Genomic DNA, 17,527 nt, shown 5'->3' with positions numbered 1-17,527 from the left:
AAGCCAGTGTTGAGGAAATGATGCCTCTTCTTCAGGTCAGAGAAACAGCCAGCAGACTTGACACTCTTACACTGATCCATCACAATACGGAGGGTTTGCCATCTCACATCAGTGACATCAAGAGTCATCATGAAATGTGTTTAGCAGATGTTTTGTGTCTCACTGAGTCTCACCTTCAAGGCTCCTTTGTTGCAGACAGTCTTCATTTGGACGGCTACACCATGTTCAAACGCAACAGACATGTGTCCTACACAAACTTTCCTCACATGGCCAGCAGAAGTGGTGGGGGAGTTGTTGTGTATTTGAGGAATCATTTTCAGGTTCAGGTAAAACAGTATCTGCATAATGTCACTGATCTTGAGTTTTTAGTGTTGAAGGTTCAGGCTCCATTCCCTGCGCTCATTGCTGTTGTGTACAGACCCCCTGACTACAGTTTGACACCATTCATGCAAAACCTGGTAAGTCTTTTAGATTCACTTGAAATCATGGACTGTCACCCAATCATTGTGTGTGGAGATTTTAATGAAAACCAGTTGCAGAGTGGAAGAAAACAGATTCTGGAGCAGTTTCAGTCGAGAGGGTATTCACAGCTGATCACTTCTGCCACTACAGACAAGAACACCCTGCTTGACCTCATTTTTATTTCTCAGCCACAGAAATGTCTGTATTCAGGTGTTCTGAGATCATATTACAGTTACCACAACCCTGTCTTTTGTGTCCTGTCCTCGAGCCAATCATGAAGTCGTCTGGTGAGTTTTGAAACAATTACAGATCATGTTTGTTACAGAGTTTACTGATTGTAGAGCATGAAAAAGATTTTTCATTGAAAAAAGGGTCTTCCCTACTCTGTCTGTCAGAAGACCCTTTCTTATTGCAATGTTATTAATCATTTCACCAAATCATTGCTGAACTTCATGAAGAGCAGAGAACATCTGCTATCATGCACCTCTGATCTGAAATGTGCTGCAACATTTGATAAACCAACATCATGTTTTAAATGACTAAATCTTTTTACTATGACGTATGTAGCTCAACAAACGAGATCTTCCCCTCCAAGGGCTTTAAAATATGAAATAGTAAATAAATAAATCCCAGATAAATGCAGGTATTTATTATGGGTCACATGAATAAATACAGACAATTATATTTTCTTGATTATAGTAGATTTTGTAGAATCAAAAGTTTTTGTGATGAATGAGTTTTTGCTTATCATGTTTTACAGGTAAAAAATGTCAAAAGTTTTAAACTATCTTTAGGCTACCAGAGATGTCTATAATGATACATTATGTAGAGAAAAACATTAGTACAGCTTACATAATGTGTATAAAAACTGATGTAGAAGTAAATGGATAGTTTTCTGAAAGTTCCCGACTACAGTTTAACACCACCCACCCAGCTCAGCCCCCAAGTGTCTATGTAATGCTGGTATGGTGTGTGAGTTTGACTTGGCCTTTATCCGGGTGGGTTTGGGTTTGGGTGGATAAAGGCCAAGTCAGAATTCTCTGAGCAGCTGGAAAAAGCTGCAAATAAACAAAGATATCAGAAAGTGTGGGCTTTAGGTGTAGCCCCCGCTTTCTGATGCACTAATTAAACTTAGTAACTGACACCCCATACCAGCATTACATAGACACTTGGGGGCTGAGCTGGGTGGGTGGTGTTATAAGCACGTGTTTTGTTAGATATATTTTTTCAGAAACGGCACAGTCTCCTTTGTGGCAAAACCTTCAAACTTCACCATCCTCAGCTGAAACAACAACAACTTAACACCATCTTCATGAACTGCTGAGCCAAACCTGATCCATCAGTGCTGGACTGCACAGATAACCACATGCCACAAGGAGATGCTGTGTTATGAACTGCCATACCAGTGTGTCTTCAATGGAGAAGATGACACACCCATCACCTGACCTCCTGCCTGATCTGGAGACCATCATCATGCTGCCACACTACAACCTCTGAGACCATCAATGATGACTCATACTGAGGAAACTGTATTTCCTGTCAGAGATGCTCAGTGATCCTCAGAGCAGAGAGAGGTATGATTCTTTATCTTTGATAAAAAATGTCAGTGTTTTTAATTCAATTAATTAATTAAAATCTTGTTTATTGCATAAATAATTCCACACTCAAATGATTATACTTGTTGACACTTTTTGAGTTTTAATTGACATTATGGATTACAAATCTATGCTTTTTCTACTCTGTCTCTCTGTGCAGGTATTGCTGTCTTCTGAGTTCTTCAGTGTCCCAACTGAGACATTCAAACCTCATTGCAGAGCTCATGTCTTTCCTCACCATCATGCGAGTGTGAGATTGCTCTGGATTCTGGTTATGTGGCCCACAGCACCTATAAGGTATTTCAACATTGTTCATTGTATAACTTATTTGTAGTTTTTAGGGTTTCTACAGACAAAAAAAAAAGTTCCTTTTTCTGTATTTTTTAGAACAAGCTCGTCCAGTGTGCCTGCATTCCAGCTTCTTAGACTCTACGCAAGTGGACAGAGTATCAGTGTTTGACCACTCTTACAGACACTGACTTCTGTCAACTCACTGCTACTGATCAGGCACTTCATCCAGGAAGACAGAGGGCTGCAAGCCTGTCATCATTTCCAGTGTGGCTTTGTATTCTTGGGGTAGCATCAGATTTTTCCCACAAATATTCAAAGGTAACATTTATTTTAAGCTTAGTTATTAAATCAAAAGTCTTCTCTTGTGTTATGTCTGTGAAGGTTCTCATGGTGTCCTTTGATGTAGTCTCTCTCTTTACTTGCATACCCACTACGGAGGCCGTGGAGACTGTCAGAAAACGACTACAAGAAGACAGCTCCTTGGAACACAGGACCAACTTCACACCCGATCAGATGTGCACACTGTTAGACCTCTGCCTTACCACTACATATTTCAAATACAACGAGGGTTTCTACAGACAAAAACATGGCTGTGCCATGGGCTCCCCCGTGTCACCTATTGTAGCCAACCTTTGCATGGAGGAAGTGGAAAGGAAGGCTCTTGGCTCTTTCAAAGGAAGAGTACCCAGCCACTGGTACAGATATGTAGACGACACCTGGGTCAAAATCAAAACTCAAGAAGTGGAATCCTTCACTGCGCACATTAACGCCGTGGATAAAAACATCAAGTTCACCAGGGAAGACACAAAGGACGACTGTTTGCTTTTCCTGGACTGTGCTGTGCACATTGAAGAGAACGGCAACCTCAACATTGAAGTTTATTGGAAGCCCACACACACGGACCAGTACCTCCTCTTTGACTCCCATCACCCTCTGGAACACAAACTTGGAGTAATTAGGACACCCCCCCGGGCAGAACATGTTCCCTCTAAGCCTGAAGGGAAAAAGAAGGAACACAAACATGTAAATGAAGCACTTAAAACATGTGGCTATCCTAATTGGGCGTTTATAAAGTCAGCAAAGATGCACAGAAAAGAACATCAGATACCAGCGAGGGAGGATAAGAAAGACAGATGCAACAACATTGTCATCCCCCATGTACTAATTAGACTTAGTAACTGACACCCCATACCAGCATTACATAGACACTTGGGGGCTGAGCTGGGTGGGTGGTGTTAAAAGCACTTGTTTTGTTAGATATATTTTTTCAGAAACGGCACAGTCTCCTTTGTGGCAAAACCTTCAAACTTCACCATCCTCAGCTGAAACAACAACATCTTAACACCATCTTCATAAACTGCTGAGCCAAACCTGATCCATCAGTGCTGGACTGCACAGATAACCACATGCCACAGGGAGACTGCTGTGTTATGAACTGCCATACCAGTGTGTCTTCAATGGAGAAGATGACACACCCATCACCTGACCTCCTGCCTGATCTGGAGACCATCATCATGCTGCCACACTACAACCTCTGAGACCATCAATGATGACTCATACTGAGGAAACTGTATTTCCTGTCAGAGATGCTCAGTGATCCTCAGAGCAGAGAGAGGTATGATTCTTTATCTTTGATAAAAAATGTCAGTGTTTTTAATTCAATTAATTAATTAAAATCCTGTTTATTGCATAAATAATTCCACACTCAAATGATTATACTTGTTGACACTTTTTGAGTTTTAATTGACATTATAGATTACATATCTATGCTTTTTCTACTCTGTCTCTCTGTGCAGGTATTGCTGTCTTCTGAGTTCTTCAGTGTCCCAACTGAGACATTCAAACCTCCCTGCAGAGCTCATGTCTTTCCTCACCATCATGGGAGTGTGAGATTGCTCTGGATTCTGGTTATGTGGCCCACAGCACCTATAAGGTATTTCAATATTGTTCATTGTATAACTTATTTGTAGTTTTTAGGCCTTAACACAAATAAAATGTTCCTTTTTCTGTATTTTTTAGAACAAGCTCGTCCAGTGTGCCTGCATTCCAGCTTCACAGAAAAGAACATCAGACACCAGCGAGGGAGGATAAGAAAGACAGACACAACAACATTGTCATCCCCTATGTAGCCGGTGTATCAGAAAAACTCAGGAGTTTTCTCCAAATACGACATCCCAGTGTACTTCAGACCCAGTAACACACTCAGACAGAAACTGGTTCACCCGAAAGACAAAACTCCTAAACACAAACTTAACAATGTGGTGTACGCTGTACAGTGCAGCGAGGAATGCCCAGACTTCTACATCGGAGAGACCAAACAGCCACTTCACCAGCGCATGGCACAACATAGAAGAGCCACCTCCACAGGACAAGACTCAGCAGTTCATCTGCATCTAAAGGACAAAGGTCAGTCTTTGAGGATGCCAATGTTCACATTTTGGACAGATGGAGGAGTGAAAGAAGCCATTTACGTCCACTGTGAGCGACCATCTTTGAACAGAGGCGGTGGTTTACGACACCAACTGTCTGCCATCTATAATCCAGTTTTGAGTTCCCTCTCCAGACACCGTAACGTCCACTCACATCCTGGGAGTGGGCGTGGGTGATTTCCTGACCTCAGGAAATCACATGATAGGGTGGGGCCAGGTTTCACAATGAGCTCACCCGAAACCCTGGCTGATTGGGACCCACACCCACTTTCACACCTTGGCTCATGTTATTAGGTAGAGGATCATCAGGGGGTTCTTTGTCCCTCTTTGGGGGGAAACTCCCACTGGGTTTAAATCTGGGACTCTCCACCATTGACCCTTAGAACTGAAGAAGCTTCTCGGATGAGAGGTGAAACGTCTTCAAGGAACTCAAAGAAGTCCAGACGCTTTTCTTTCCAAGCTCCTTAGATTTCACTTGTGTTAATTACATTTTATTTGTTGTTGTTTTCTTTTAGATTTATATGCAGTGATTGGATGTGGTGGAGCTTTGTTAACCGTGTGGAAAACATCTGTTTGTGATGATATTTACAATGAGGCTTTAAGGTGACAGTTTCCATGTAATTTCAATCCTTTTACTAAGCAAAAACATGTTTGCAATTAACATGTTTTTTCAGTTTTGTCTTTTGGATTTATGGTTAACATTCCTCTGTGACAGCAAATACTAAACTGGTCCAAGTAACCAGCATATCATTGGTCAAAGGCAAAAAGGACCACATGTCACACTAGCAATGAATTTTTGACTGTGTTTGTGTTAGTATAGAGTAGGTCTAACAGTGGTTTTCCACATCTGCTCTAATATATATAGATAATGGGTCAGACATATAAAGTCATTTTGAAAAGTTCATAAAGGTCATTTATATGTGTTCCTCTTTATCATTTTATATCAGGTCACACAGCTGACTTGAGTTTTGATCAGAGTAGAACCATAACATTCATGCTAATGGTTCTACTGTTTACAGTTACTTTATGATGGATTTCACCCTGGTCACAGCACTATGTGAAAAGCTGTTAGAGGTAAAGTTAAGCCAATTAATACATCATCATAAGTCACTCTCTAACGCAGGGCAGTGATTATTATTCACTGTAATTTATTCCACAACAATGTTCTTTATTTGATTCTTTAAATATGCACATCGATTGTTTAGCTCTGTGACTCTCCACACCTGAAATATATCACAATGTGGACTTCATTTCGACAGTATTTTGTAGATTGGTACCATATTTATCATCGAATCATCTTGTGCACTTATTAACTAAATGTTGTTTGTTTGTTTTTTTTGTTTGTTTGTTTGGGGGTTGTTGTTGCCATTTTTACCTTTCACCAACTGTGTAAATTCTGCAATTTTACCTTGGTTTTGTTTCACATCAGTTTATCTGCTGGCTGGTATTCCTGTCTTCCTTCTCTCACCCCAACCGGTCGCAGCAGATGGCCGCCCCTCCCTGAGCCTGGTTCTGCTGGAGGTTTCTTCCTGTTAATAGGGAGTTTTTCCTTCCCACTGTCGCCAAAGTGCTTGCTCATAGGGGGTCATATGTCATATGATTGTTGGGTTTTTCTCTGTATCTATGAAGCGCCTTAAGGTGACTTTTGTTGTGATTTGGTGCTATATAAATTGAATTGAATTGGTTTTCTTTCTTTTCTAATGTTTCTGGTCATTTTTCACAGTTAAACAAGTAACTTTGAGGTTACGTCATCGTTTTCAGCTGTTATCTGTATACATTTTTTTCCTAATAATTACATTTCTGCAAAATTATAGCAGTTCTGGTAAGTTGTAATATTTCTGCCAAGTTATTAATTTTTGACTAAATTATTACATTTCTGCTAAGTTGTAGCTTCTGGTAAATTACAACATTTCTGCTGAATTGTTATGTTTCTTCTAAGTTATTGCATTTCTGCTAAGTTATTACATTTTTGCTAACTTGATGTTGTTCTGCAAAGTTATTAAAATTTCAACAACTTTTTAAACACTGACTTTGATTTCTTCAGCTTCTTCAGCTATTTTCAAGTATTTTCAGCAGACAGCTTCAGCTTTACAGTTTCCTCTAAGTGATTGCAGTTCTGCTAAGTTATTACATTTTAGAAAAGTTCTTTTGCTTCTGCAAAGTTTTTACAATTTCTGCAACTTTTCAGCTTTTTCAGCTACTTTTTGCATACAGCTTCAGCTTTAAGCATCCACACTGCATTTTCGCAGGAAATGCAAATTTTTCTAGTTATATTTTATTCTGTATTCCGTACGTTTTTTGTAATCCTACTCCTTCAAAACCGTTCAACTTAGAAAAACCATTCAAACACCGTTAGATTCCTATTCTTTTGGACAACACTGCTTCCATTTTTCATATTTTTAACATTTATATTTTTAATTTTATTCAACTTTATTCAACAAAAATTTATAATGTATTTCAATGGGGAGACCCTTCAAATCCTCATTCAACTTACTCATTTTTAAACTCTTACTACTTCCACATACATTGACATAGAGCCACCATTCAAACTTTAAAACGAAGACAAGACATTCAACTATTCAACTTGCATTTATCTTTTCAATATCTATTATACTTTTTCTTCAGTTCCAGTTTAAGTTTCATGATGTTTTTTCACCCGTTTCAGAGTTTATAATGGGTGTGTATGGGACGGAATGTTGGGGCTAGAGTGAGGCAGCTCAACTACTAGAGTGAGAGGAGCAAAAAAATTAATCTTAAAATCTTTTTTAAAACTGCTGCTGTGTCCGCAGCGTTTGCTCTACAGGTATGATTTTACCCTCAAAACGTAGCCATCGCTGTCCTCTTTCATCCAATGTGTTTACTATTGTACTAGGTGTTATGGTTCTTTCATAAATGTCACCAATGCACAGCCTCCTCCCTCCAACTCTTCCATAGACTCTAATGTTAAAATGGCTCAGAAGGTTCGTTTGAAAATCAGAAGAGCATGGTGTCTTTCCACTGTCACCACGTCCATATAATAAACTCCACAGACATGAAAACTGAGAATTTGGTAGACTAGACATTGCTGTCGCTCACAGTGAAAGAATTTTGTCAATACGACTTTTACTTTTCATTTGGGAGCGATTTGTTTCGGCCTGACTTTTCTGTTCATTTTAAGCAGCAAAAGTGAGGTGCATGTCTGTGTCCGTGTGTATGGAGCCATTGGGTGCGGTCACTATAGCAACCAGGCTCACACCTGCCTGCTTAACGAGCTCTCTCTGCCACTCTGCCAAAATTCATCTTAAGCACTTCTCTTTCAACTGCTGCTGTGTCCACAGTGTTAAAGCCATCATTTTACCCTCAAAACGTCGCCATCGTTGTTCTTTTTCCAACATCTTGTCTTTCAAAGCTCAGAGATGTAAACTTTTTAAACTGTGTGGGTCCAAGTGGAGGGATCACATTTGAGTCATTCAGTGATTCAAAGAATATGACCTTTTAATATTCTTTCAGATGTTTTCTGACTCTAAATGTTCTTTTCTCATTTCTTAGGTTTTTCTAATTTACAATTAAAACATTTTCAGCTTTTTTCCAACTTCTTCTTCTGTGTAACCTTCAGCTTTTAGCAGTTCAGCACTTTTATTTTCAGGTTAAATTCGGGTTTTTTTTTTTATCTCATTCAAGATTTTTAACTTAAATTCAGTAATTAATTCATTTCAGTGCATACATTCAGATTCAAGCATTCACACTGCAGTTTCTTCAGAAAATGCACTTTCTAGTTAATTTTATTATTTCATTTCACGTCAAATGACTTACAGATATTGTAGTTTGTAGTACACAAAAGTCCTGAGATTACACCTGTGCGTCCTGTAGATTGACAGTGATGAGTGCCAAACCCGCGGTGAAGCATTTCTATAACTCGTTGTAGTTTTATGAAAGGTAAAGGTAATCTGCCCTCTCCGTACAGCCTAGCAGGCGTGCTTGTGGGGATGGACCTCTCATTGCTATATCGTGTCCAGCTGTCAGCTCAAATCAAAGAGAATCGGTGCATATTGCTCTTGACTTTAGAATACTGCTATTCTTCCTGCCACAGTATATGCTGGTAGCTGCTCACACTGCCCCTGCAAATGTCAGAGCGCACTGGCTTTGTTCTTTCCTCACTCATCCACCCTCAGACATGGCATAAGTGCCACAAGGTTTTACTCTAGTGTGTGTTTCTGTCTTTCTCTTTATAGTTGTGATGACAAATGTACTCGGGAGGTACTAGACTGTCAGCTTCACTCTTTGTGTGTGTGTGTGTGTATGTCTTCTCTCTTGTCTACAGCCACCAGTTCCACAAAGCTTGAAGACCTGAGCTTTCTTGATGAACAGCGCAATACCCCCCTCCGGACATCCATTCGCCTACCCTGGCATAATACAGGAGGAAGGCCCCCTCAGGACGCTAAAGGTGACTGGGCTATTCATACTACTGCTGTAGGCACTCAGGGGAGATATTTGTAAAATAAACGTGTAAAATATCGCAGTACATAGGATAATGTTATGTGGTATGACTCTGAAAAACCCTGAAGTTAATAGGCAGCCAACGGTAGTTCTGAAGTTTCCAAAGTACCACGTCTGAGTGCAGAGCCAACAACAAAACTGTGCAAATACTTGAACACTGCAATGTAAACAATGCAGCACTTATGGGTATTAACATTATCCTCAAAAGCCTTTTTTTGGCTTTTAAATCATGCCTTTTTTCCCAGCTAACTTTTATCTTGGTTATGTGTTTTGAATCCTCTGAGAGATCCTGCAGATTAAATATTTCATGGGAACATGAATTACTGAATAAGTCATCACTGGATATATACTCAGACTATTTAGTCTTCCTTTTGAAAATGTCCTCTTTCATTTTCACTCAGTCTCAAACATGAAGCTGATACATAAGCATATGGTCAGTGGTTCTGAGCAGGTTTTTTCTACATGAATTCGTACATACGCAACAATCTTAAACAATTGGATTCTTTTCTATAAATTTTATGGGAGATTCAGTTCAACTCAATTCAGTATTATTTATGCAGCGCCAAATCACAACAACAGTCGCATCAAGGCACTTTATACTGTAAGGTAGACCCTACAATAACGCATACAGATGAAAACCCAACAATCATATGACCCTCTATGAGCAAGCACTTTGGAAATAGTGGGAAGGAAAAACTCCCTTTTATCAGGAACAAACCTCTGGCAGAACCAGGCTCAGGGAGGGGCGGCCATCTGTAGCAACCGGTTGGAGAGAGAGAAGGAAGACAGGATAACATACATGCTGTTGAAGAGAGCCAGAGATTAATAACAAGTATGATTCAGTGCAGAGAGGTCTATTAACACATCTTGAGGGAGAAAGGTGACTGAAGAAGAAATATTCAATGCATCATGGGAATCCCCCAGCAGCCTACACCTATTGCAGCATACCTAAGGGAGGATTCAGGGTCAGCTGATCCAGCCCTATCTATATGATTTATGGTATTTGTTTTTCAGATTTGGGTGTGATGGCACCACCTTTACCTAAATTTTGCAACAGTAGGTCAACATTTCAGTGCAGTTCATTGCAGTTGTATTCATATATTGCAAAAATCCCAACATGTGCCATCTTAGGAAACTCAACCTAGTACGCTGAGGACCTTACAGTTCTGATTTGAGCAACATTTAGTGACTTCCTTTTTGACTGGGCGAACCCTCCGACAGAACTAGACTCGGGATGAGCAGCACTCGTTTGATTGCCATGAGAGGAGAGTGAAAAGAAAGGGGGAAAAAAGATGAGAAGGAGAAAAGCTTCAACTGTGGGAGAGAGAATACACAAACTGACATGCATGAACAATGAAATGGAGAAGAGGTGAGGATGTCGGTGCACCATGTGAGGCCTCCTGAAAGCAAAGGCCTGTCGCAGCATAATAAGTAAGGGGTGATTCAGACGTTAGCTGAGCGAGCTTTAACTATAAATCTATGAAAGGTTTTGAGGCTAATCTTAAAATTAGAGATTGGGTTTGGCTCCCAACCCTAAACAGCCAGCTGGTTCCACAGGAGCGAAGCAGCTTTAGCCTCTGCTTGTCATTCCGGCTTAGGATACTGAAAAAGCAAGTCATGGTCATTAGGGGCTTTATATTCAAGAAGATGGATTTGAAATCTAAGGGGATCCAATAAAGAGAGGTTAATAAAAGATAACTCTTTTTCTAGTTCCCGTCGATACTCCTTTTGCTCAAGTTAGAGTTTTTCAAACACTGTACTTATTTTGCTGGTATAGTAGAAGGTGGTGATCATTTCAAGTGTCTCAGAACCAGCTCGTTCGCTTTTTGGTTTCATTGTAGGGCACTAGAAACATAAACAGACCTACACCTGCCAATATAAACACTCTCAACTGCCCCTCCAATTACAATAGGCTTTTGTGAACACAGGCAAACTCGCAAGGTGAAAACACTAGCAGCTAACAGCAGTGATAGTTGTAATGTTGAAAGGTGCATTAGCACTAAAGGTAGCAGTCATTTAGTGATGTTAGTTAACAAGTGTTATGAGATCTAATTAGTGCTGAAGTAGACCAGATAAGAGTCCTCTTTCAGGTCTTCACTCTGATTCCACTTAATTGAAAATGTATCCTCTACAGTGTTCAGGGTTTTTCATGTATGTGGCTCCTTCTGGGAAGAAGAATGCGGGAGATGCTCAAAGCATGTTTGTAGGTTAACTGCAACGGAAAACGATTTATTACAGTAAAGTTTCCAGCATTTAAAAGAAGTAATCATTTGTTAACTTCCCGGAGACATGGGGAAAAAAAATAGAAGTAGTGTAAACAATTTTAATCTGTTTCATTTCTTTTCCCGTTTCCTTCAGCGCGTTTTGCTCCCTACAAACCCGTGGACATCATGCTCAAACCTTTGCTGTTCGAGGTTCCCAGCATCACCACAGATTCTGTGTTTGTGGGCCGAGATTGGCTCTTTCAGCATCTGGAAGATGTCCTGAAGGCCGGCGAGTCCACAGAGAACCACGGTGCTGTGGTGGTGGGCAGCGTGGGGTATGGGAAGACGGCCATCATCTCCCGACTTGTGGCGCTGAGCTGCCATGGAGGACGCATGCGTCAGATCGCCTCCAACAGTCCCAGCGCCTCCCCGAAAAGTAATTAGTTTTAGTATTTGCCTTTGGATGTGAGCACTACATTAACTGCTCGTGTTTAGCTAATGTTATTATAATTTCATTTCAACATTAGCTTGCAAAGTGTGGGAGGGAAGTAATTATATATTCGTTGGCAATATAAAATCAAGTTGACTAATATTACATTTACCTTACAAAAGAATGCCCTCACACACAACTAATGTTATTAATGCTAGCATATACATATATAGAGAGATGTTAGTTTATATTAATGTAATAACTTTATATATTGGTGACCATGTGCATGTCTTCCAGCTGGCCCAGGACAAAGCACAGAACTTCCTCTCAGCCAGCCTCCACAGCCCACTCCACCATCCAGTGCTGCCAACACACTGAGGACCAGCAGTTGCCCAGGAACTCCCGAGATGCAGCGGCACAGGGAGGAGGCTGTCAAACGCCTGGCTGCAAAGGTGCGCCTTTCAACATCTAAGAGAGCTCACAGTAACAAAGAAGCAGGAATCAAAGAAGCTGAAAAAAGATTGCACTAGTTATGGTGGTGTTTACTCAGGGAAAAAATGTTTGGTGTGTGCACTGGATCAAAAAAAGTAATTTTAACAATTTTCAACAGTGAGTAGATTATTTTTTGTTTTTGATGGATGGATTTGTTGTTTCTTCCTTTCTTTTTAAAAAAAAAAAAAAAAAGAAAAAGGAAAAAGAAGGAAAATCGACCAAAAAGCATCTCAGGTTTTACCAAGTACTTCTACAACAGCTTCAGTCTGACTTCTGAAAACTCCTCTTTAATAGTGACCACAGATAATTGTGATATATTCTGTTGAATGATGCATAAAATTATACATAACAATAAGGGTAGGTTGCAGTTTACTAGTCAGTGATTAGAACCTCCTCAGGGAGCAACAACCCACAGCGAGCCCTGTCAGCCATGACCTGAGAGCACAGAATGTAAACACACACCAACGTCAAACAGAGCCAGCTTCATCAATATTAGACGTCATTTAGGAATTTACAAACATCAACACACGTTTCAAATAGCAACACCATTTATCTAGGCGGCTATCAGTTATACCGACATGTATGGCACTACTACTGCTTAATTACTGGTTGGTATCCGTTCCTGTGTCAACTTCAAATAGGTGCTTAAATATATTGTAAGGCCGCCTGTTCAAGTGTTGAACTGGGATGTTTGAACATGATAAGGATCCTCAAAATTCCATGAAGCGGAGCAACACTGACTACTGAGGACAGTGCTTACTTTTTTGACAGATGAATATTCCATCTGTTGATTTTTCTGGCGTTACAAGGATCGCAAAATAAAGTCTAAATACTGCCTCTCTGGGAAGTTTACGTGTCAGCGCTGTTGAGCAGAAGATTAAGTGTTTTCTTGTATAAGCTTGTCAACATTTTTCACAAGATATAAAGTACTGCACGGTAACAGCTTTACATGTGTTCTGTTACTCCCCCACACCGTCAGTAACATTGTTAACCACTTGTCTGTGACCGAAACCCCCCCCCCCCCCCCCCCCCCAAACATGCATACCAGACACTGAGCATATTTCTGCACATCTTTCTCTTTCAGACTTGTGAAGTGGACAGACAAGTCCTCGATGTTTCACTTTAAAATGTTCCTCTCTCGATGCACGCCGACTAAGCAGTGTGCGGTTTTTGCCTACGACTCTTTTATTTTAGTTTTGGAATTGTTCGCTCTGTTTCCACTGAAATTTCTCTGTCGATTTTTCACTCCCGCATCTTTACTCGCACCACCTCTTCTTGTGTTGCTGAGGGTTCAGTCACATAGCAGGTGCACGTTCACTACATTTTGGAAATACTGCTTGCTAAAAGCACCATTTGATGACTTTGGCACTGCTATTGCCTTGTAGCAGGTCTAATAAAGATGATTGGGGGCCACCGGGATTCAGAGAAGATTTGTGATCCACTGTTGTAGTCAGTTGAGTTTGAATAGTGCTGTGATGGTAGGTTGTAAGGTAATTTAATAGGTGGCAGCTTTGTGAAGGACTTTCTCAGTGGATGTGACGTCTCCTACTGATTCTGCTGCGTTTAATGGTACTGATTACAACCTGTTGTCCTTCTAACACCTTTAGAATTTAATACTCTTATCCTGTCAGGGAGGCCTCCTAATTAGTGACCCTGTCAAAGGGGACAGTTCATGCACCAGACAGCTAGGGTAATGCAGTGAGCTTCATGTAAATGTCTGTGAAACTCAAGCAGTATCTCTTGAGCCAATTATGGTGAAAAGTGTTTCCAATAGGCGCCTTCACAGGGGCTCTGTTCCTGTGATGTGTGATGCAACGCTGAGCAGCTTCTGTCAGATTCTGCCAGTGCTTTTTTAATCATTGATTTAAAAGTGGTCTCATAACAGGAGCACTGAGGCTACTACCCTTTCTGCTTTATTCTTATTATCGAGACGTGCCTTTAGGTAACATTTCTGAAAATGCATTTATTGTTTTGCCAGCAGATGAGCTACCGAGGTTTGACTGCAGAGCCTTGCATCATCGTGTGTCGAGATTCGTATTGCTCATTGATGAGGCGGTAGTCTGCGTGACTTGTATGCTAAATTAAATCATCACTGCAGTAGGGGGCTTATTAAGAGTTGTGTTCATGCACACAGCAGGTTACTTGACTTTGTACAATAATAGGCATTCAATATATCAGTTTCCCTCTTTGTTATGTCACATTTGTGATGAAGCTCAAAAAACGCGTGACGCAAAAATGACAGAAAGGAGTGTTCGGACTTCTCTCAGACGTTTGCTGCTTTTAGGGTAAAGCATAACATCAGAGAAAAATTCTGGTGGTCGTGATTTTTGACAGTTTCTGGAGAAGATGTGAATCAGTGGTTGTGTTATTGTTTCAGTTGGTCCATCTTCTGACTGGATGTCACATGTTTTCCTTACTAAAGATGGGTTATATACATCCAGGGAGTTCAGCTATAATTTTTAAAATCTTACCTCCCTCTTTTCTAATTTGCGCTAGCTTTAATTGTGCCTTTATTGGCATGTGAGTTATATGTTATTATTTGAAAAAGAAAGAACCATAAATATGCATTTAGATCTGTGCTGTGGGGAGAAGTTCTCCGTTAAATTTAATAAATTTTGTTTTCATGGATGCTTGGATGTTGAACTTAATAGTTACACCTGATAAAGCATCAACGCTGTCGATTTTTGAGAAAATTAAAGGATTTTAAGTGCGGCTTATAGTGCAGGAAAAAAAAGTATGCCGGTTGTAGCCAACAGTCCTCCTGCACTTACAGTTCACACTGGCCCTGTTTCCCAATCCATAAAACACTGTAAAACACATTTATTGATTTGTTGACCAGAACATTTCATATCCTAAATCGGAAAATCTAACACTGTGGCAACCCTAGAAAAGAAATGAATCAAAATTCTCTCATTTTAACAAATGTCTAGCTGGACATGCCGTCACCTCTCTAGGCACTCACTCACTGTCACCAGACCCTGCACATTTTTACATTTTGACAAGTGTTTCCTGAGCTGCTCCCGCTTGTTATTCTACTCTTTACAGAGTCAGGCATATCCAGCAACATTCAGGAAAGAATTGAGACACATGACCTGCAGGGCAGGAGAGAGATGAGTCAGTCACTTTGAGCTGACACTAGGTTGACCAGTTCCAGAAATGCTATGGACTTGGATTAAATTCACGCTGCTGACAACTGAGGCTTTGACACTACTGATGAACTACATGAAAACTTATTTTCCTTGCTGGGGGAAAAAAGAAAGCACTGAGCCTTGGATAATAATGTGGTTTTTGATTGACATCTGGAATTTGAGTTATTATTGCTCAGTCAGAAGCCAGGGTCGAGTGTTGTCCATCAGTGTGGGCTGTACTATATAGTGAATTCAGCCTAGCTATTAAGAATTCAGGCAAGGCCCTGTCAGTGTGGTGAATCAATATATTGTAGCGCTGATATTTTGTATTCACCTCTTATGCTCTTCTATTAATGCATTAGAATTGGTTTTTTGACGTGGAAAGATGTTCCAGGTGACTGCACTTAAAGTAATACATTTCGACTACACTGCAACATCCATCCATCCATCCATCCATAAGCAGAACACTGCAACATATGTGTTGTAATGTCTTCTGACAAAGTGAAACAGTGTTTAATGAGAGGGAGTTACTGTTTGTGTGAATTTGCTAGGGTGACGTTTTTAGCCACCTGGAGGCTGGCAAAGCAAGAACAGCAACAACAACAAGGTTGCAGTCGGTTATCGGAGATGTGGGGCGATCGTGGCTCAAGAGTTGGGAGTTCGCCTTGTAATCGGAAGGTTGCCGGTTTGAGCCCCGGCTTGGACAGTCTCGGTCGTTGTGTCCTTGGGCAAGACACTTCACCCGTTGCCTACTGGTGGTGGTCAGAGGGCCTGGTGGCGCCAGTGTCCGGCAGCCTCGCCTCTGTCAGTGTGCCCCAGGGTGGCTGTGGCTACAATGTAGCTTGCCATCACCAGTGTGTGAATGTGTGCGTGAATGGGTGGATGACTGGATATGTAAAGCGCTTTGGGGTCCTTAGGGACTAGTAAAGCGCTATATAAATACAGGCCATTTACCATTTATGTGTTTTTGTTGTCCGTGTGGTAGATTTCATAGTAACAACTGTGCTGGAAAGGAAACGTGTGGTTTAAGGCATATGTAACAGTAGCTGTTTTTTTTATAACCTCTGTTAGTGAATCCTGTGCACATGCTGGTCTGTGGCAAAGGATAGCACATTGTTAACCATGCCATATGTGTCTTTTACTTTCTTGTAATCATATTTTTCTTGTTATATTTCTGTTTTGTTCACATTCCCACTGTAACCACTTAGCAGTTGTCTGCAGTAATGAATCAAATGGCACTGTTGTTTTAATGGGAGCTATATGACGACTCCGCATGTGAAAACCTCGGAGTCGGTTTGACAATGTTTTTGTAAATCAGGCTCCTATGATGTTCAGTAAGTTCCCTTTAAGTGCAATGGAAAGGCTGTTAGTCACTGACTGAAAATGTCTAATTTTCCAAAAATGTAACAGAAGTCAGTTAAATAGTTTTTAAGAGAGTTGGCAGTCTTTTGCAGAAAAACCCTGTATGTCCTCTCTTTTTATTGTTTATTTTTTTTTGGGGGGGGGGGGGGGCTACGAGTCCACATATTTGGGTAAGATGCAGGAAATGGTTGCAAAATCACAAAGAAATTCCAAAATTGAATTCTCTATGTCCGGTGGGACGTGATGAGAAATATTACAAAAGCAGAATTCAAAATGAAAACAATGAACAAACAGGGCTGCGTACAACCACATGCCATGACACATAACGACAGCACAATGCTTAATAACAGAATTAATGATAAACTGAAGATATTCTACGATAACTGGACCATGCACAGCATTCAAAATAAAATAAATAGAGAAATAAATACAGTAAATAAAGAAAATGTATATAAAATGTTGTTTGGACATGATGGTTGTCAGTCCTGCTCCATGCAATAGACTATAATGACCATACACTTGCATTACTCAAAGGTTCTTGAAACTGAAATATGAGCTAATGATGATGGTTCCTACTTCCTTCAAAAGTTTTTAGAGCAAGTTCCTACAAAAGATCAAAAGCACAAACTGTACGCTCCATGCTGTATTCTCATACCGT

General features: G+C 40.4%; 1 protein-coding gene, 1 long non-coding RNA gene and 1 pseudogene across 3 annotated transcripts in view; all 3 read left to right on the top strand.

Moving 5' to 3' along the window:
* LOC113017624 (protein NLRC3-like) overlaps positions 1-17,527 on the top strand; it is a 153,312-nt pseudogene that overhangs the window by 77,118 nt on the left and 58,667 nt on the right. The window lies entirely within an intron of this gene.
* Positions 2,222-6,824, top strand: LOC145425301 (uncharacterized). Its single transcript, XR_013905965.1, has 5 exons — positions 2,222-2,354; positions 2,445-2,666; positions 2,755-3,963; positions 4,145-4,281; positions 4,368-6,824. It is a non-coding gene; the product is annotated as an uncharacterized LOC145425301 (long non-coding RNA).
* On the top strand, positions 9,081-12,615 carry LOC145425243 (protein TANC1-like). Its single transcript, XM_080298269.1, has 3 exons — positions 9,081-9,200; positions 11,612-11,893; positions 12,185-12,615. The coding sequence occupies exons 2-3, from the start codon at positions 11,644-11,646 to the stop codon at positions 12,415-12,417; spliced, it is 483 nt and encodes a 160-aa protein (XP_080154395.1). The 5' UTR covers positions 9,081-9,200; positions 11,612-11,643; the 3' UTR covers positions 12,418-12,615.

This window comes from Astatotilapia calliptera, chromosome 3 (assembly GCF_964374335.1).
Source record: "Astatotilapia calliptera chromosome 3, fAstCal68.1, whole genome shotgun sequence".
Classification (NCBI taxonomy): domain Eukaryota; kingdom Metazoa; phylum Chordata; class Actinopteri; order Cichliformes; family Cichlidae; genus Astatotilapia; species Astatotilapia calliptera.
This window is presented reverse-complemented; position numbering and strand designations above follow the sequence as displayed.

Coding starts and splice junctions, on each gene's coding strand:
- LOC145425243 (XM_080298269.1), top strand. CDS start 11,644: ATGCTCAAACCTTTGCTGTTCGAGGTTCCCAGCATCACCACAGATTCT. Junction 11,894..12,184: donor TCCCAGCGCCTCCCCGAAAA/GTAATTAGTTTT, acceptor CATGTCTTCCAG/CTGGCCCAGGACAAAGCACA.